General features: G+C 48.9%; 1 protein-coding gene across 1 annotated transcript in view; it reads left to right on the top strand.

Annotated features, from left to right (window-relative positions):
• Fam3d (family with sequence similarity 3 member D) overlaps positions 1 to 20,138 on the top strand; it is a 29,144-nt gene that overhangs the window by 7,579 nt on the left and 1,427 nt on the right. Inside the window, exons 2-8 of the mRNA XM_008841201.2 lie at positions 4,309 to 4,359; positions 6,174 to 6,281; positions 11,499 to 11,616; positions 12,891 to 12,949; positions 14,650 to 14,700; positions 17,265 to 17,349; positions 18,505 to 18,631. Coding sequence (XP_008839423.1) covers positions 4,347 to 4,359; positions 6,174 to 6,281; positions 11,499 to 11,616; positions 12,891 to 12,949; positions 14,650 to 14,700; positions 17,265 to 17,349; positions 18,505 to 18,631 — 561 coding nt within the window. The 5' untranslated portion in view covers positions 4,309 to 4,346. The remainder of the gene's footprint in view (positions 1 to 4,308; positions 4,360 to 6,173; positions 6,282 to 11,498; positions 11,617 to 12,890; positions 12,950 to 14,649; positions 14,701 to 17,264; positions 17,350 to 18,504; positions 18,632 to 20,138) is intronic.

The following is a 20,138-nucleotide window of genomic DNA, read 5'->3' as shown; positions in this document are numbered from 1 at the left end:
CCAGGCTGCCCCTTGGCAGGATCTGCCTCACATGTATGCACCTGTGTGTCTGTCAGCATATGTCACTCAGTCCCTTAGGGCCTTAGTTTTTACTCTGATTATGTCTCTCTAGCTCAGGCTTATCTTTTTCCTCCTAAGTTGTCTTCCTCAGGCCCCATTCCTCCCTCCATGGGGCTTCCATCTCCCATAGAATTCATTCCAAATAATCAATTTCCCACCTGCCAGGGATGAGGGACCAGACAAAAGCTTGTGAAATAACAGAGCTCTGTGGGCTTTGGTGGCCACAATTGGTCTGTAGAGTGTCCCGGGATGATGGGAAAATAGCCAGAACTTGAATTTCCAGGAGTGAGGTAAATTAGTAAAGTCCAGAAATATTCTCTGGGCAGTCTAGCTTGGGGGCAGGAATGCTCAGTGTAAGGTGAAAAGGAAGAAGCCATTTTGATGCAGAAAGAAGCCTGGGTTACAGACAGCCTTTTCATTCTCAGCATAGCCATCGCCATCCCTCATACCAACACTAGGACATGAATGAAGGCCCCCTGGAGTGGCTTTGGGAAGCAGGGGCCCACAGCTCAGGGTTGACCATGAGACAGTATAAGCGCCTTGAGGAGAGGTCCTCAAGATGCCAAGGAAGGGTCAAGAGCCAAAATTGAACAGAGGAAGTGTTCACTTCTTCGTACTGCTGGTGAGATATTCTGACTCTCCTTCCTCCCCACCTCTTCCCCATCCTGGAGAGAATCTTGCCTTTTCTCTCTTCACCTTAGTTCTGGGCAGGTCATAACTGAGCTGAAAGGCACCTGTGTCCAGAGGTGTCCAGCAAACAGGAAGAAACTGACATCTGGCTCCTATCTGGCCTTTACGAATGTCACAACAGAAGCTGGGCATGGGGAAAGCTCCAGTATAACAGCATGTGTTCAGCATGCCCAAGGTTCTAGGTTCAGTGCCTAACACTGAGCAAAAAGAAAAGGCAAGGAAATGTCACCACCAGCAGGCAGTGATGCTGTGGTGACACCAGGGTTCTGCAGGAAGAGCAAACATCTGTGTGGGAATCATGCCTAGGAGGAGCCGAGCAGGAAGCAGCAAGAGAGAGGTCTGCAAGCAAGATGAGGTGGAGGTGGTGCTGGGTGCTGGGAGGCCAGCAAAGCCCTCCTCAGCAGGGTGGCTGGCGGCCAGCGCCCCTTCCGCCACAGGTAGACAGCATCACTCTCATTATACAAGGGAATGAACTGAGACCCAGAGAGGGGTACCAAATATAATACACAGCTCGTAAGCAGCAAGTCCAGGTCTGTCTGACTCCCAGATGTAGCCTCTCTACCAGCATGACAGACTTTTCACAGCCTGATTCTTCCACCAGGGCTTCATGCACTGCCCAGCTGCTCAGCCCCGTCTGGCAAGTCAAGTCTGTGACAGGAGAGGATGCATGGTTGTGACCTCAGCAGCCCAGACTTACAGATATCCACTTAGCATCTCCAGGGAGTGAAGAACTTCTCTCCTAGCCTTTATATATCCATCCTATGCTCACTTCAAAGGCAATTCAAAGGAAATAAAAAAACTCTGACTGGTCAGCCTCATGTGACAGGGTAGGATGACACAAGATGGTGTGCCTCCATACAGGACCAGTGTAGGTGTTTTACCTTGACTTGTAGGTCAGAGAAGCGATTTTTACCGTGAAACCTGTAGGCTGAGCAAGAGTATTCCAGACACAGACTCTTAGGAACAGTGTTCAGACAAGAGGACAGCAGGTAAAAGACCCAGGGGTGCTCCAGGATACTACTCATTCACAACCATGTTCCCTGTGCCTGGTGCCCAGACTGCAATCCTTCAAAAATGAAATCCAAAATTACCTGTGTGATCTTAGACAAGTCACTTGGCCTTTCTAAACTTTCATCTTCTCTAGCTAGTGATTTAAACCACCCTATCCTTCCAAGACTATGCAGGAATTCAATTTGTCCTATTTCCAAATGTGTGTTGAGCACTTCCTCAATGCTCAGTGTAGCCCTGGACCTGCTGGGGGAAAAAAAGTGTTTGAGGTGTATAAACACGGCAAGCAGAAATCAGAAGGGGGCATGGGAAGGGACAGGACAGAGGGAGAGCCTAAGGATGGGGAAGTGGTCAGTAGCTTGATGGTCAGGGAGGGAAGGCTCAGCTCACAGCAGCTCAGGACCCCCCCTCCACAACCCCTCCCACTTTCCTTCCTCTCTCCCTTCCCACCTGTCCAGTGAACACAGGTCACCAGCCTGCAGCTATAATTGTGCCCCAGGCCACCAGGTCAGGCCACATCAAGCCAGGAGACCTTTCTCCTAAAACTGTGCAACCTGAATAACAGGTTATGACAATCCCCAGCTGTGACTATGAGAGAAACTTTTCTCAGGTTTTGGTGGCTGCAGAAAGAATTGTTGCCCCACCCCACGTTATCTGTTCCTGGTGTCTCCCCTCTCCCCAGCCTCAGAACACCAGTCCTGAGCCCTGGCTGCCAAGGTGAGTACAGTGGGGATTCAGGAAGCTCTTTAGGTGCCAGGTGGGCAGCTGGGGACCCAAGCAGGAAGGACTGCAGGCTGGAGAGCCCACTGCCCCCTCCCCACCCTGAAGCCAGATCCTGCCAAGCTGTCTTCCCAGCCAGAGGCTGGTATGTGCCCTGACCCTCTCTTCCTGCGCTGAACAACGTTGCCTGGCTCTGTATCTCTGCGGATCTGGCAAGGCTCCTGGCTCTTTCTTCTGTCTCTTTCTTAGCCTCTGTCCTTCATCACCTCGGCTTCCTCCTCTCTCTCTCCTCCCAGCTCACTCCATCCCTACCTAACTGCTTGCTATGACTATCCATGTCTGCCCCCTCCTGGCCCTGCTCTTCTACTTTGTTGGGGGGGGGGCACTCACAGAATGGTCTTCAAATCTCATCTGAGACCCCCTCAGGCAATAAATTATGCCCCAAGGATGCATCTGAAAACAAAGACCCAGGAGGCTCTGGAGGAGGTGAGGGGGGCAGTGGGTGCTCCCACTGTTGGTTTTGCAGTTGCTGTTACTGTTGTTTAAATGTGAAGAACAGATCCTGCCTGAGTGCCTCCCAAACAGACCAAGGGAGGCCAACAATACCTGCCCCAGCGTAGGAGGGTGTTGGGCCTCTGTGGGGGTAAAGACTGGTCTCCAGTCTCAGGCCAGAGTCCTTGGCAGTTGGGCTTTGGAGGTCTGTTGAAATGGATTCTTGGGAGAAAGAAGCTTCTAAAGGAGAAGGGTGAGGGAAGTGAAGTCACATGTTGGAAAAGGCCACCTGCCCCAGGCCCTACACTTACCAACTACCCTGCCCTCCCCTCCCCTAATCGTCACTGGCCTCCAGGAGGCTTTCAAAGATGCCAAGTTCCTGGCAAGTGCCCAGTGCCTGAGGGAGGTACAAGAGGACGAGCAATGGATTGCCTAATCCTGCCTAGGACACAGAAGGGGAAGCTTTGTCTTAGCTCAGTGCTCCTCTGAGTCAAAAGATACTGGCAGTGTGACCCTGAGGGGAATGCTGGGGACCTGCTCCAAATCTCACCTCTCTCTTTCACCAGCTGAATGACCTTGAACTTAACCATGTTGAGTCTGCCTTATTCAACCGTGAACGAAGATGTTTATATAGCACTTGGTGCGAGCACACTGCTATGTGCCAGTCCTGCGTACTCATGTTCGAGTACATCAAGAGAAGTCACTTGAGCTTCTGTTCCCTGGTGCTTTTACTGTGCTAGCTAGTGCAACAGCTGTGATGGGCAGGCAGGAGGGAGGAAGGAAGAGAGGAAGCAAGAAGGGAGGGAAGAAAGGAAAAAGGGAAGGAGAAAGGGAGAGAAGATGAACTAAATCCTCCAAGACTGTACCTTCCTCTACTTTTTTATTTATTTTTATGTTATATGTATGAGTATTTTGCCTGCATGTATGTAAGTACTCCGTGTACATGCAATGCCATGGGAGGCTAGAAGAGAACATCAGATCCCCTAGAACTGGAGTTATAGACAGTTATTAGCTGCCAACTGGGTGCTAGGAACTGAACTCAGGTCCTTTGGAAGAGCAGCCACTGCTCTTAACTGCTGAGCCATCTCTCTAGCCCCTTCCTCTACTTTCCAATCTCTGCACCTACAAAAGACATAGTGAATTGAATATAGGAGGCTGAGTGAAGGAGAGATGGAGGTAGAAAGGAAAGGAGGAAAACTTCCTCTACGCGTAGGTAAAGAGAAAGACAACCCAAAGGATTATGGTCTCAGTTCCAGCACCCTTCCTGATACTCAGTCAGTCTTGTTCATCTTCAGACCCCAGAGGCCAGTTTCCCATTCGATTTTCTTCTCTCTACAGGTTAACACTGACCCCAAGCCATACTCCACCTGGACAGGATGAGAGTGTCAGGTAGGACAAGGTTCTAAAGCTTCAAGGGTGCATCTCTAAGCCTCACTTTGGAGATGCTCTTCTATCATCAGTGTCCACACATCTTGGCCTCAGAGGAGGCTCAATATCTCTTCCCAAATCCTCCAACAAGAATTCCAGGGAGGCATCATGCAGTTGAACCTGGGAAAGCCCAGGATATGACTGCCCCTACAGGGCATGTCCAACCTTTGGACAGGAGCCCCTGGGATCTGCCTGCCTCCTCCACCCATCTCCCCACTGGAGTACTGGGATTACAGATGGCCACCCCTGCACCTGGCTTTTACATGGGCACTAGGGATAAGAACTCAGGACTTCCTGCTTATGCAGCTAGTACTTTACCCACTGAACCATCTCCTCAATCCCAGAAAGTGTCATAATGTTTTAAGTAAGTTTACCATCTTGTGTTGGGCCACATTCCTCGCTCTCTGGGGCTCTTGTTTCCTGCTGGCCATAAGTTGAACACACCTACAGGCTACAGGGCTGGAATGACATCTTTCTAGAGGCCCATCTGCCTGAGATCCCAGCTTGAAAACACCTGACTGTGGCCATAAACCAGACACCGTATACTAACCTCAAGGAGGACTGATCCAAGATATTCATACCATGGTATGCAGCATAAGCTAGAGGTCTTCCAGTGCACACCCCTCAGAGCAGACCCCTTTACACAGGCAGGGGAACCAGAGCACATAAGATACACACACCCTCTTGTGCTCTCAAGCAACTGTGAGGAGGCACAAGCACCCACTCTGGAGTCAGCCTACTTGTTTAGGTTCCAACTGCACTTTGCCAAGTGGTCATGAGTAAGCAGGTACCTCTTCAAGCCTCAGTTTCCTCATCTATAAAATGAGGTCAATTGACATTATCAAGCACAAAGAGGAGGATGAATTGCAATCATGTGTTTTAAAGCTTTTTGCATAGTACCTGGCACAAAATGGGAGTTACCAAGTATGAGCTCATGCCCAAGGGGAAGTCCGTACAAAGACAAACTGCATCAGAAGACAAAGGGTACTCCCAAAACCAAAAGAGATAAGCCAGACTCATTCTCTAACCCTTGCAAGGCAAGGGAGTGGTCAGGCTCTTGGCCCTGCGCCTGTGTATGTGACAGGAGTGGCTTCTCAGGGAGTGAGCTGGATGTGAGGTAAGGAAGACTGACAAGCTGTCGCCTATTTCAGAACTACTGAGCAAGTTCACTCTGTGGTTATCTATAGTGGCTGTGAGCTGATGCCAAAGGTAGAGGGCATCTCCAAGTCCCCAGGCCACCGGAAGGTTACCCACTGTTGATGTCTGTAACACCCCTCCTAACAAACAAGGATGTCAGTGGTAAGGGCATTACCATGTCCACCCTAAGACTGACAGACTGCAGCTCAGAGAGGCTGAGTTCCAGCAGGGGAGCCCTTGAGAGCCTGCACTACTGGCTCTCCGCTACAGTTGTGAGTCCTTACCTCTGGGCTGCACCCAGGCCACATCCCTGAGGGTTCTCTCTATGAGGTTAAGTGGAGCCCAGGAAGGAGCACTTTCAACTCCCTCCCAATGGCTTTCTTTGGGAAGTGTTCATAAAATATGATTGTATGATCTCACCATCTAACCTGACATAGACTTGAATATGGTCTCGACACGTGGTCTCATGTTCTAGTTCCTGGTGTGGGTATGATCTACTCCTGAAGCAGGGATCTCCCAGAGTGGTGTTGCTACTGGGATTTGGTAAGAACTTGAACGTGGACTTGCTGCATGGCCTTGCACTGTAGCCTTCTGTCAGTCTGACGTGCAATCTCTTGACAGAGTCTTCTTGCTTACAGGTTTAATTCGTTTGGTGGCTTTCGTCTTTGCCCTGGTCGCCATGTGGCTCTTCCTCCGAAACTACATCAGCTTCAACAGGAATACTATCCGGCTGCCTCGCTGGCTGGGTGAGTGGGGCTCACTGCCCATAATATGTAGAACAGGGCTGAGGGGCTGAGGACCTACATCCTGGGGTGACCCAGGAAGCAGCTAGATGTGGAGAGTTATGCATTGACATTGTAGAGTAGGAGATGAGATCTCTGGACTGTTGGCAAGGCTAAAGCCCAGGGGAACAAGGGAAGTGTCCCAAGGCCCTAGACTCAGGAAGGACAGAAGGAAGGAAAGAAGAGAAGAAAGAATACTGTCTAGGCTTCTCCTACATGCTGTTCCCTCTGTCCCAAACCCTCCTTATACAAGGCCCCTGTGCCTGCTCCTTCTCAGCCTTCAGCTCCCTGCTCAAATGTCACTAGCTCAGAGGCCTTCCCCGACCTCCCCAGCTCTAGCTGTGGTTCCCTCCTCCTTATTTAGCCTCTCTTGTGTCAGCCCATTTCTTCCAAACACCATCATTGTGGTATTTGTTTCCTTGGTTTATGCCTGATTCCACTTCCTAGACTGTGACTTTCTGGAAGGCAAGGATTATATTTTGTATACAAAGACAGTACTAGCGAGTATTTGATGAATGAGAGAAAGATGGATGGATGGATGGATGGATGGATGGATGGATGGATAGATAAATGGAATGGTGTGATGGATGGATAAATGGAATGGTGGGTAAGTAGATGGATGGATAAATGAATGAACTGATGAATGGGTGGATGGAGGGATGGACAGATGGATAGACTGGATAGATAAATGGATGTGTAAATGGATGGGATGGCAGGTGAGTAGGTGAGTGGATAGATAGGTGAATGAATAGATGGGTGGGTGGGTAGGTAGATGGTGGGTCGAATAACAGGAGGGTGGATAGGCCAGTAAGTAAATGGACAGATGAGTGGGTGGATGAATAGATGGAATGATGGGGGGTGTGAGTGGGTGGATGAATGGATGAACAAGTAGATGAATGGTTGCTCACTGATTTGCCTGAATAGTCTCATTTGACCTGCACAAATGCGCCCTGGGCATCACTCTTGATGTGGTTGTGTAATGGACTCAAGCATGATTTGTGGAATTGTTTCGTGTGTTCTGAGAAGACAGAAGGTCAGGGAGACTTTAAAAGCTCATCCAAGTTCTCCTTTAGAGATGTCAGAACAGGGATGGGAGCATGGGTACGTACATTCAAATCTTTTCTGATCAAGAGAAAGAGGAAAGGGAAGGAATGTAACCCCTAGACTTGTCTTGGAAGACCAAGAACCACCTTCACCGACAGAATCCAACAAAAGCTGTGGGGACCAAGGCCACTCACAGCCTCACAAGACAGGAAGAAATCTGGCACTGTATCTTGAACACTCCCCACAGTGGAAGACTCACTGTCCTTCATCCCATTGGCTTCTTGTCAGCTGGGACCAAAAGCACATATTGGGAAAATTCATTTTATATAGATGCTTGGTGGCCAACATGTCTCTGCTCCAGGGACATGGTTTTTGTACAGGGTTGAACCGCAGCCTGAATGTAACGGGGAGCAACAGTTGAAGAGACCCCAGTAATTATTTTTCTCTCAGAACTTGATTATCTGGGAGTTGACAAACTAACATTTCCAACCTATGAGCATTAAGGCTCAAGCTCTGTGCCAGGTCCTAGGGACCTCAGAATGAGGAACAGGTGGCCCCTGCTTGTGTTCTAAGTCAGAGAAACAAGAAGACTAAGTTACAGTGCTTCCAAAGACAACAATGCATTCCCCTGATCAGAGTCTCCAGAAATGCTTTTAATAGCAGGTATGTGTCCAGGGGGAAAGACAGGCACTAAAGCCATCCAGAATCCCATCTCAGGACGTCCCTGACCTGTGGCATACACCCCCGTTTTATTATTTCCTGCACTGATATTGAAGTACATATATTACTGTAGCACAAATTTATGTTAATCATTATCATATAGATAGGTGATAATCATTGGTTTCCTTAAAAATCCAACCTGGTTTATTTTATGCATTTAATAACTTACACTCTGCTGGAGAAGAAAGTGCTGGTATCTCAAGGGAGTGAGTACAGACCCATTCTGAGGGGAGCTCACAAGCTTTTCCAAACCACCACTGGGATTCACAGCACACAAAAAAATGAGGTTACAAACACCCAGATTACCTGGCAAGCAACAGAAAGAAATAGACTGAACTCTAACTAGTTTCTGTAGCATGTATTAAAGTACCATAAGTGAGAAGTTCATGGGCATTAGCCTTCAGGTGTAACTGGATTCAGAGATGCCCACAAAGCCTCCAGGGCTTAACTCATAGTACTCTTGAATGATGATATTGGTTTCTTTCCTTTCTTTTTAGATAGAGTTTCATGTAGCCCAAGTTGGCCTCATATTCCAGATGTAGCAGAGGATGACCTTGAACTTCTGGTCCTCCAGAGTGCAAGAATTAAAGATGTGTACCACCACACCCGCTTTATGGTGTGCTGAGGATCGAACCCAGTGCTCTGTGCATGCCAAGCAAAGACTGTGACAATTGAGCCACACACCCAGCCTCCTGGGTACTGCTACAGCTTTCTCTCAACAGAGTAGAACCTATTCCCATGGTCAGCTTCTCCCTAAGGCACATGATAGCTCCAGATGTCCATCTTCTGGCTAAAAGGGTTCTTTACCTTCCCATACCTCCAGGACCTGGGGAATATATCAACCCAAGGAAGGACTCTGTCTCTAGACAACTAAAGAATTATGTTTGGCCCAGCCTTGGTCACTTGCTATGCTTCGGGCCTTGGAGATAGAAGAATGGACACTATAAGATCAATGGCTCCCTGCCCTGAGAACCATGTATAAAGTGAATATGTGGGATCCCAAAAAAAGGAGCACTCCTTCCCTGACACCTCCACTTCCACTGGGGTATCCTGTCCTCTGGGATTCACACCAGTATAGTAGCGACCTGACCTAGAACCGTGAAACAACTAGGAGATGAGATAAAACGCCAGGTAGTCACCAGGATCCCTCAGGCCCAGGAGGATTCCTCAGCAGGCATTCAGGAAAGAGATGCCTAGGGCTCACAGCACCAACAGTGACACAATGCTCCTTCTCACTGGGGTTCCCTGGTCTGGGCTCCTTCCACACTGGTCTTACTAGATCCTCTCCACAGCCCAGTGAGCATGGCTGTGACAGATTTCCTGTGCTATCAAGTAAACTGAAGCCACATGCAAGGAGTGAGGGCTCAACTTCCAGGGGTTTCACAATGCAGCATAGCTTGATTTTAAACAAAAAACAGTTGTTTGTATCTGTCTATGTGTGGGTATGTGTCTGTTTGTGTCTTTGTGCACATGTGTACATGCATATGCATCTGTGTGTGTGTGCACGCATATATGTTTATGGTTGTACATGAGCGTTTCTACCTATGTTCCCACTGCCCACCCCTCAGCCCCTCTCTTAGAGGATTGAAATACTTTCTTACTAACCACATTCTCTCTCTCCAACAGAATTGGTCCCCAAGGAGACCTGTAAGTATCTACCCAGGCCCCCCGTGTTCCCTCGGGCAGGGTGTCCCAGGGTCTCTGTTCCCAGTGCTGCAGGTTCCAGAGAAATGTGGATGCCTAAAACCTTTCTAGTCCACACCTCTGTCCTTCTAGAGCAGGGTACAGCAGGGAACCCCTCTCAGCCATTCAGACTGGCAGGAACCTGACTCACCTCTTTCCCTTCCATAATTCCTTCTGGGCAGTTTAGACCACAGGGCACCCCGCCTTTTCTCTCTGGTACCCCACCTAGTTGGGAGCCAAAATTGAAAGAGAGCTTCGGCTTCAGCAAGGCTCCCAAGGAACAGAGAAGGGGAAGGATGGGGGGAGGCGTGACTGCTGCTGAGAGTGACACTGCATCCCATGTGCACCCCAACTTCATATAAAGGTACATACACCCTCATGTAGGTTCCATGATTATTCCCTTCCTACAGATGGGGAAACTGAGGCTTGGAGAGGTGAGACCTCCTGGCCAAGGCCACACAACTATAGTGGGAAGGAGGAGACAAATACCTCCACCCTTCTGGTCAAGGTGCCATCTCCCCAACAGCTTGTTGCACATGGCCTCCCCCACCTCTTGACCCAACATGATGACTATGAAGACAGCTGAGCTCCGTAGATAGGATTTTAGTGACTATAAGACATGGGAGCCCAGTGCACACAGGACTGCAGAGAGCAGACTACATGATACACACACAAACCATATGTATCCTTGATCCCATCCCACTGAAACCTCTCAGTCCAATTTTGAAGCCTACACAATCACAGCATCCTGTAGATGCTAGGGGGAATGGAAAACTCAAGCCCATATGCTACATTCCACACTGTCCCATCACACGGCAGGCATTATTAATCAATCCCACAGCCTCGCTCTCCAAACCCATAGACAGCTTCAAGGGTTTTGTCATTAAGCCTCTCCCAGTAGGTCCAAATTGACATTTAACAGAAAACCTATTGGACCACTCTGATCTAATCCAATTCCCCAATTTGACAATTGGCAAAGATAATAGGAGAGACTTCTAGCACACAGCATGTTAGTGGAAGAAGCAGCTCATAGTTCCTAACTGACCCCTCCCAGTACACATGTGTCCACATGCACACACAAGATATACACAGTGCTCCTGACAGCAGGCCAGCACCAAGCCCTGAACAAATGGCACCAGGGTTCCTGGAGAGATGGAGTCCAGGGTTTGGACAGCCCCTTCAGTCAGAGCCCAGAAAGCATATCCTGGCTCCCCAGGGCTGAGATCTCCCCCACAGGTATCATTTCCCTTCATCCAGCAGCCTGGTGGTGAAGGCTGGATGGTCAGAAAATCAATTCTGGAAAAGCCTGCTTAAGCTGGCCTGTGGACATCAGGTTTGTCAGACTTAGCTGCAGTTAATCAGGCAGGCTCTGGGAATTCCAGCAGTGGTTCCCAAGGCCTAGAATCATCCCAATATTTGCCATTAAGGGCTAGAAAGACCCTCAGCCTGCTAACCACATCATCCTTCCCAGCCCAGAGGTTCTAAGTTCACACAGTGAAGAAAGAGGCTCAGGCACAGGACCTACTGGAATGGCTCAACAAGGCAATAAAGTGCACAGGACTCAGCAAGCTCTTCAGGAGGCAACATACCTTAGGAAGTCCCAAAATTAATTCTGAGGTGACCAGACCCACAGCCACAGTCCTGTGCATTTTGATGCAGTTGCTAGAGGCCCTCCTCCCCCGGTCCCTTCCCCCAGCTTCTGCCCCTGTGAAACTGGTATGTTGCCTTCCGCAGTGGTCCTGAAGACCAAGTGTGGTCTCAGCAAGCCCTGCCCTGCCAACTTCTTTGCATTTAAAATCAGCAGTGGAGCTGCGAACGTCGTAGGCCCTTCCATGTGCTTTGAAAATGAAATGTAAGTATCCGCAGGGTAGCTGGGTTTCTTTGCTTGCATTCCATTTAATTCACTCATTCATTCACTTGAAAAGTCAGGCTACAGGGGCAGGCCTGTGAGGACAGCCCATGCCCTGTCTAGGCTTCCTTTTACTCAAGGTGTGTAAGCTGCAAGTAGCAATCATCCAAAACGCTCCTAGTTTGGTCACACCTCTCTGTGTGTCAGAGTTGCCTCCTTACAGCCCCAGCACACGTGGTTGGGCTGTTATTGTCTCTACTGTACAGCAAATGAAGTGAGGCTCAGACAGGTCGCTAGCCAGACTGAAGGCAGGTCTATCCAACAGACAAGCTGCTGGTTTTCCAGTGAGAGGGGCTGCCTGTGGGAAGCGTTCCAAATCAAGGCCCAGATATCAAAATCCAGATGCAGCAAGTAACAGGGATGGGGGAAAGACTATATACACATTATCCATTCGTGAAAGTTAAGTTCATCCTGCCACATTGAACAGATGGGTCTTTAAGTTGGGGGAAAGACTATATACACATTATCCATTCGTGAAAGTTAAGTTCATCCTTCCACAGGATACTGAACCTAAATGCAAGTTGCTTAGGCAAAACCAAGACTGTACTAGTTCATGTACCTAAACAGCTGAAGAAAACAAGTTCTGGTTGAGCGGGATCCAGCAGCTCAAACGGCACCATCTGACCTTCCTCTGACACCATTTTTAGCTCTGCTTTCCTCCACTGAAAATGTACTTCTCTGTGGGGTGTGGACCTGCCATGTGCTTTGATACCTTAGCACAGCCTTAGCACCCTACCAAGATGAAAACATTCCAAGACTGGGTCTCACTGACTGACTTGGGTCTGAAGTCCAGGCCTTAGCCTATCACAGGCCAGGAAGAGGTCAGTTCACAGTCCAGGGACTGAGAGTGAAGAAGCACCCTGTCCTGAGGAACACCAGAGGACAGGGTGTGGATGCTGGGCAGGGGGGAGCCCAGCCCTAGGATAGCAATATTTCTCTGGATTCTGTGGCCTCACAGGAGGGCATCCTACCTTAGCACCTCAGAGCCCCAGGCAGGGACTCTGCCTCTTTTTTCTGAGCAGATTACCCCAGCCCAAATGTGCCATACCCAGAGAATGCAGCCCACCACAGGCTTCCAGGAGAAAAACCATGGCCCAGTTCGCTCCATATGTGTCCTGGTGCTTCCGCCAGGCCCTCAGAGTCTCCACCTGAGAGGAGAGCATTTCTACTTCTCTTGAAACCACAGACCATATTTTGTTTCCCTTCTTTATCTTCAGTATCATGAGTCCTGTGAGGAACAACGTGGGCAGAGGCCTGAACGTCGCCCTGGTGAATGGTGAGTGGCCTGTGTCCACAACACTCTGAGCCCCAGGGAGAGGACCTGTCACCTGCTTGGGTCATCCAGCAGAAGTCAGGAGGGAGTAGGGCTGACCCTGGGGAAGCAGCAGGTCCTGCATTCTACACAAGTCCAGCCAGGATCACCCTAGGCTCCTACCCCAGGATTCACTTCCGTGAAACACAGCCCCACCCCTGGAGCTACTCCAGCTTACATCACACACATGAAGACACAGGGGACAGAAAACAAGTCTTCCTTTACTTACTAACTGCTGACAGCAGACCGTGTGGGCCAGGCCCATACTAGGGACAACTGTAACCTGGAATGACAGGCCCTGGCTTGATGATCCCCCTAGGTGTCACAGTAAGGAAGCTGAGATTCAGCAAGTGGGGCAGGTATAATCACAGAAGTTTCCAGAGGGAGATCAGCTGCAGCTTAAAGGACAGCAGGGATTGATCAGGAGAAAAGGAAGATAGCCCCTTCCAGGCAGCAGGAAAGGGAGAGGGAAGAAGTCCCAGACAGAACCTTCCTGCCTGGAGTCTCACAAAATCAAAAACATCAAAAATAATCAGTGACAATAAGAGCTACCTGTTGGACACTCACTGAGCGCCAGCTGTGTCATGTCACCTCATAACCACCCTAGGGAGAAGCTGAGCTCAGTATCTCCATTTTTCCAGATAAGAAACAGAGGCTCAGAAAGGATAAGCAGCTTGCCCAAGGTCACGTAGCAACTTGAGCCCAGACCTGACCAGCTCCAGGTCTTAATCACGCAGCTGGCTGCCTCCTTGCACGGCAAGCGTCTCCAGGCACGTAGATAGCTAGCACCTTCTGCCTGGCAGCTGTGGGGAAGTCCAGCAAACTGTCTCCAAGCCTGAGATGCCTCACTGCATAATTAGCCAGAGCCACACAAGCAATGCTAAATGTGGATGGTCCTTAACCTTTTAGTGGACTGAGCTTCCTTTAAAAAACAATTCCGATTCCAGAAAAAATCATAAATACGCACGCGCGCGAGCACATTGGGTAAAGCTTCATATGGCTTTGAGAATGCAGGAGGCTGCCAGGTGAGCCTGCCACCCCCACCCCCACCCCCCAACCTTCGGGAAGAATTGCGCTACCCACTCGCTTTAAGAAGCCACAGAGCTGCCATCCACTCTGCAACACTGTCATCTAGTGGTAAGGAGCAAGAACTGTGACTTTCCTCCAGACCACAGAAGCAATTCAGACCCTGGAAATCCCCTGGAAATCCCTTGTCCTTCAGAACTTGGGTTGCAGATTTCCTACTTAGGTGGGAGTAATGACACCCATGTCCCTAGTACTGTTCTTCAGAAAAATGTATCTTGTACGCTTACTATCTATTTTATATATGGCCTATTTCATGTCCATACATTCTTGCACACGGACAGAAATTGAGGACAAAGTGCTATGCTGTGTGTGAGCAACCATGAGGGCAGAACACAGACTCTAACCTGTAGATTCTACTCCAATCCAGATGCTCAGTCACTATGTTCAACTTCTCAAATTGGCTCCAGCCCAACAATTATTAGGCACCTATTGTGGTTCTTAATTGCCTTCATAGGGCTTGGTCTCATTCAATTCTCGTTCTGGTTTTAGACCTTAGACTACCCAGGGGCCAGTTTCAGCCAAATGACAAGCAGAGTGACTTATACTGTAAGAAGTAATAATTGTCTCTTTTCCACTAGGAACCACAGGACAGGTGCTGAGAAAGGGCAGCTTTGACATGTACTCTGGAGGTAAACACCTATGTGGGCACTGATGTCATGACATCTTGTTCAGGGGAGTCATGGGTGCAGATAGGGGAGAGTTAAAGGTTGTTCTGTGTCTGAAATACCTCTCTAGGGCTGCATTAGAATCTCCCAGGCACATATCCTGGGACAAGAGTTCAAGATTAATGATTTATTTAGGAATTCATCTTAGGGAATGTTAGTGGGGTTTGGGGGAGTGAGGCAGAAGAAGGAAACCAACATGGAGTTAGAGAGCTGTCCCACGCCACCTCAGAGTTAGCCAGGACAGGGGTGAGGAGCTCTGTGCTCAAAGCCCTGATTCACTTACACTTCCCAGCAATTCTGGCCTTCCCTTGGAGGCAGGAGGGCTCTAGAAACCAGGGCAGAACTCCAGGTGAAGAAAGATCCGTGTTGGCATCAGTGCCAGACATGTGTGTACTCATTACTGTGCTGAGGGAGAGGGCATAAGACCCAACTGGTTCACCTACTCAAGCCCTGCTAGGGAGAGTACTTTACATCAAGGCTACCAGGATTTCTAGTGGACCCAAGAGCAGGACACAGTCCCCTAAGAGCCAGAGAGGACCTCCAAGAGGCACCCCACTCTGCAGATTCTGCTTCTCTACACAGACAAATGTGTGATATCTGTGCATTTGTCTGACTTTTTGGACTTCAGCACCTTGCTTGTTTAGCACAGCACACAGAAGAGGTGCTCATCTGCCTGGACTGGAATCCAGTTATTTAAGTTCCATTAGCAACTTGGCTGGTAGTTTGATTATCTGTAGTCAGTTTTGAAATTCTTTTTTTATTTATTGTTTTACTGTATGAGTGTTTTGTCTGCATGTAAGTGCACCCGTGTCATGCAATGCCCATGGAGGTCAGAAGAGGGCGTCGGATCCCTGGAACATGAGTTACAGACATTGTTAGCTGTCATGGGGGTGTTGGGAACTAAACCTGTGTCCTCTGCAAGAGCAACCAGTGCTCTTAACCACTGAGCCATCTCTCCAGCCCCCAGTCTTAAAATTCTTAACCATTTTGAAATGAAAGGCCCCGCTTTTTCATTTTCACTGGGTCCCCAAAATTATGTAGTCAGTTCTGCTAACAATTTATTATTCCACAAGATCCATTTATTGTATTTCTTAAATTATGATGTTTAGCTTCATCAAAGTGCTGTGAGCAGGGCTATTGCTCATCCTCACAGCTATAGTCCCTACTCTGAGCACTGGCACACTCTTTCCCAAACTCCTGACCATTTATAACTCTTTCTCAGGTTTCCACACCTACATGGCTAGTATTTTCCTTTTCAGTGGCTCATGTCCTTTTACCCAAATATAGTGAAAGGAAACAGTATTGTTTCCCAATTAGTGGCTATAAAACTAAACCTATTTACAGTCAACTAGGTAGCTCACATTGCCTTCTTCCCCCATCAAGTACTTAATCTAGCCTTGTTGTCAAGGAGGCACCAGAGACGTAAACAGAGTCTTGCTCCTTGATGCAGCAAGAGATGCGGGAGACTGTTCATTCTCACAGCTCTCCACTGTCCAAAGCCACATGGAACCCTTAAGTCAGCACAGATAGCCTGGGCACTAACCAGCACAGAAGGGGTTGAAAATGTATAAGGTGTTCTTGAGAGATGAGGATGCTCTGTTCTCTGGGGTGGGGGTGGGGGATAGAAGAGCCCTTAGACCAGTGGTTTGCACACACAGACACACACAGACACACACACACACACACACACACACACACACACACACATACATACACGCTCCCCACAGTATCACAGGCAACTTTTTTTTGAAGAGTTTCACATAGGGACTAGAGAGATGGCTCCGAGAAGGACCCTGGTTTGGTTCCCACCCCCAATAGCAGCTAACAACCATCTGTAATTCCCTGTAATTCCAGTTCCAGGGGATCCAACGCCCTCTTCTGCCTCTTTGGGCATTGCATGCATGTGATATACTTACATACATGCAGGCAAAACACTCATACACATAAAATAAAAAAATAAATATTTTTCAGAGTCTCGTGTAGTCCAGGCTGGTCTCAAATTCAAGATGACCTTGAAGTTCTAATCCCCCTGCCTGTACCTCCTGAGTGCTGGGATTATAGGCTTGTGCCACCACACTAGGTTTATGCCCTCGTGAAGCTCAAACCCAAGGTTTCAAGTCTGGTAGGCAAGCACTCTATCAACTGAGCTACATCCCCAGCCCCACCCAAGAGAACTTATTAAAATAACAGCGTCAGTAGCCACTCCAAATCACCTGAATGAGGTCCCCTTATTCTGCTTGCATTGTCCTTCCACAGGACAAGGGCTTCAGGGAACTCCACCCCCAGGATGCTGCCCCAGTCTGCCTTCTGAGTGCTATGTTAGCCTACCCCCTGAGTGCTATGTTAGCCTACCCCCTGAGTGAGTGCTATGTTAGCCTACCCCCTGAGTGCTAGGTTAGCCTGCCCCCTGAGTGCTATGTTAGCCTGCCCCAGGTCACCCCTGGCTATTAGGGTTGTGGAAGAGAATGAAGGTGAGCAGCAGTCATTTCTCCTAAACAACCAGCACTTCATTTTTCTCCCTCCCCCAGACCCCAAGCACTTGGTGGAATTCCTTGCAGAAATTCCAGATAGCACACTGGTGCTGGTGGCCTCCTATGATGACCCAGGGACCAAGTAAGTGGGAAACTCCACCCGCCAGGCCACTTGATGATGCACACATAGCACTTTCACACCTGGGTGTGCTTTTCCACTCTCCTGCCACTCCACCCTCCAGCAACTTAACCCAAGGAAAAGAGGAGTGGGAGTGTGCAAAGAGGTGACGGAGGAAAGTAGGAAATACTTGCCCCATCCAAGCAGTTGGTTGGTTATAGAAATCATGACATGGTGATATATGCTACATTATTGTATGTGCATATAAGCATACATACTGCATCACAATGGATGATGCGGAAAATGTTACAGATTTGGAAGAATACTGACCCTTCTAGGGCAAAACATATAACTCATTGGGCTGGTGGAACAGCTCAGTGGATAAAGTGCCTGCTGTACAAGAGTGAAGACCAGAGTTCAGATCCCCAGGACCCACATGAATGCTGGGTGGGTGTGGTGGCCCGCCTGTAATTCCAGCCTCAGAAGGCCAAGATGGGACCCCAGAGCAAGCTTGCTAGTCAGACTAGCCACATCAGATGGCTCTGGGTTTGACTGAGAGACGCTGCTTCAAAAAAAGAAGATTCTTGATATCGACCTCGGGCCTCCACCCAGGTACACCCACACATGCATGCACATCTGCACACATGTGCACCCACATACATGCAAATGTGCATATATATGCACACACATACATATGAAAAGAAGAAGAAAAAAACTCATTCATGTGCCACGTAGCTTTTTTTGGTCATCGAACTGCATACTGTATGGTCCCATCAAAACAGGTCCTTTGGTGAATGTTGACTGCACGGGCTTGATGTTCCCACACTAATCATCTAACAACACACTTCTCAGAGTGGAGCCCATTGTTAAATAGCTCCTGGCTGTATTAAAATCTTTATGATGTTTACTCAAGGGACAAAGGTGAATCTATCTTTCAGTTACTCTTTATGATGAACTGGAGTAATATCTATAAACAGACCAAAAATGGTTTTAACACATCTCCAGCCCCACCCAAGGCCATCTTAGAGTAGTCTCTGACCCCCCGCACAGTTCCTTTTCCTAGGGAAGGGGGGGCACATACAGGTGGAGGGTGGGGCAGGTCACTGAGAACCTCACCCTGCCCCACCAATGTCCTTCAGTCCCAGCCCTGTGCCAACCATCCTCTCTGGTCCTCGGCAGAATGAATGAAGAAATCAGGAAGCTCTTCTTCAACCTGGGGAGTTCCTACGCAAAAGAGCTGGGCTTCCGGGACAGCTGGGTCTTCTTAGGGGCCAAAGACCTCAAGAATAAAAGTCCCTTTGAACAGGTGGGTTCAATGAGGCTGGGAGGGCAAGGAGCTGCATGGGGTTGGAAGGACAGTCATTCCCATGGGTTATACTGTTGGTCAAAGCCTCCACACAGAGCCATCAGAGAGGGCCAAACCCTAACAATAAGCTAGTTTGGCCATGTTGCAAGAGGTGAGTCATGTGTGAATGCACAGATGTATACAAATGCCCAAAAAGAGAGAAAAGAAGACACAAAAATGATCTGTGGAGGAGAGAGAAAGGAAGGTAAAAATGAAGCCTGCATCGTGGGGGGAGGGGAGCCCAGGGCAGGGAGAAGAATACCTGGTGTCTGGTCCCAGCTGTGACCTTGGCAAGTGTCTGTTTCCCAGGCCTCTCATCTCACCAGTAAAGGGAAAGGATTTGGACCAAGAGAGCCCTGAGCCCCCTGGGAGGTCCCCAGACAGTAAACTTCTGCCAAAGAGGGCATACCAGAACACTCTTTCCTAGTCGAAGGAATGGGGAGAGTCCCCGATATGGGGCTCTATGGTCATGACCTGGGGGTGGCCCAGAGAAGAGGATTCTGGGAGATACCCAAGATGGAGTCTCAGAGGAGACGGAACTGACCAGGCCTTCCCAGCATGACCCAGACTCCAAGCTGGGAGCTAAGGATTAATAATTCTAATGCACAGGACATAGTAGACTCTGACAAAAGGCAGGAGGGAGCTATAGAAGGCTTATGCAGGAGAGTGGCAGGATCCAACAAGCAAGTATTCACTCTGCTCAGACACATGCCAAGCAAGTTACCCACAGGGCCTTATGGGACATCACAGTGAAGCAGACAGGGCATCACCTTAGTTCACACATGAGAAACCAGAGACTTGGAAAGCTCAGGTCTCAGAACCACACAGGTTGGCCCGCCTCCTCCAGGATGCCCTGTTCCATATGCTCGGGACAGCCTTCCTGGCCAAGAACAGAAAAGAGAGTCAGGCTCCAAGAGAGTCAGAAGATAGGGAGCATGATCGTGCAGTAATCAGATAGGGCACAGCAACCCAGAGGGGTAGAGGCTGTGAGATGCAGGGCAGAGGAGACAGTGCAGCAAGCTAGGCTAAACTCAGGAGGAGGACCACTATGGTTGCTTTCCTTGTCTGGAAAATGTTGGCTTGCATATATGTCTTTCATGCTTATGATCAGCTGGCTGGGGCCCAGTGGGACCACAGTTGGTGTTCCCACACAGGGGAAATACACTAGAGAGGAGAAGTGCTATCAAGAATTTTTCTTTTTTCTTTTTTTTTTCCTTCCTCGGTTATTGTTCTAGTAATTTCTTTTTTTGTTTTTTTAAATTTTATTTTTTATTATTTTTATTTTATGTGTATGTGTATATTGCCTGCATCAAGGTAAGTGCACCCGTGTCGTGCAACGCCCACGGAGGTCAGAAGAGGCTGTCAGATCCCCTGGGACTAGAGTTACGGACAGTTGTTTGCTGCCATGTGGGTGCTGGGATTCAAACCTGGGTCTTCTGCAAGAACAACCAGTGTTCTTAACTGCTGA

This window comes from Nannospalax galili, unplaced genomic scaffold, assembly GCF_000622305.1.
Source record: "Nannospalax galili isolate Female #2095 unplaced genomic scaffold, S.galili_v1.0 scaffold561, whole genome shotgun sequence".
NCBI lineage: Eukaryota > Metazoa > Chordata > Mammalia > Rodentia > Spalacidae > Nannospalax > Nannospalax galili.
This window is presented reverse-complemented; position numbering and strand designations above follow the sequence as displayed.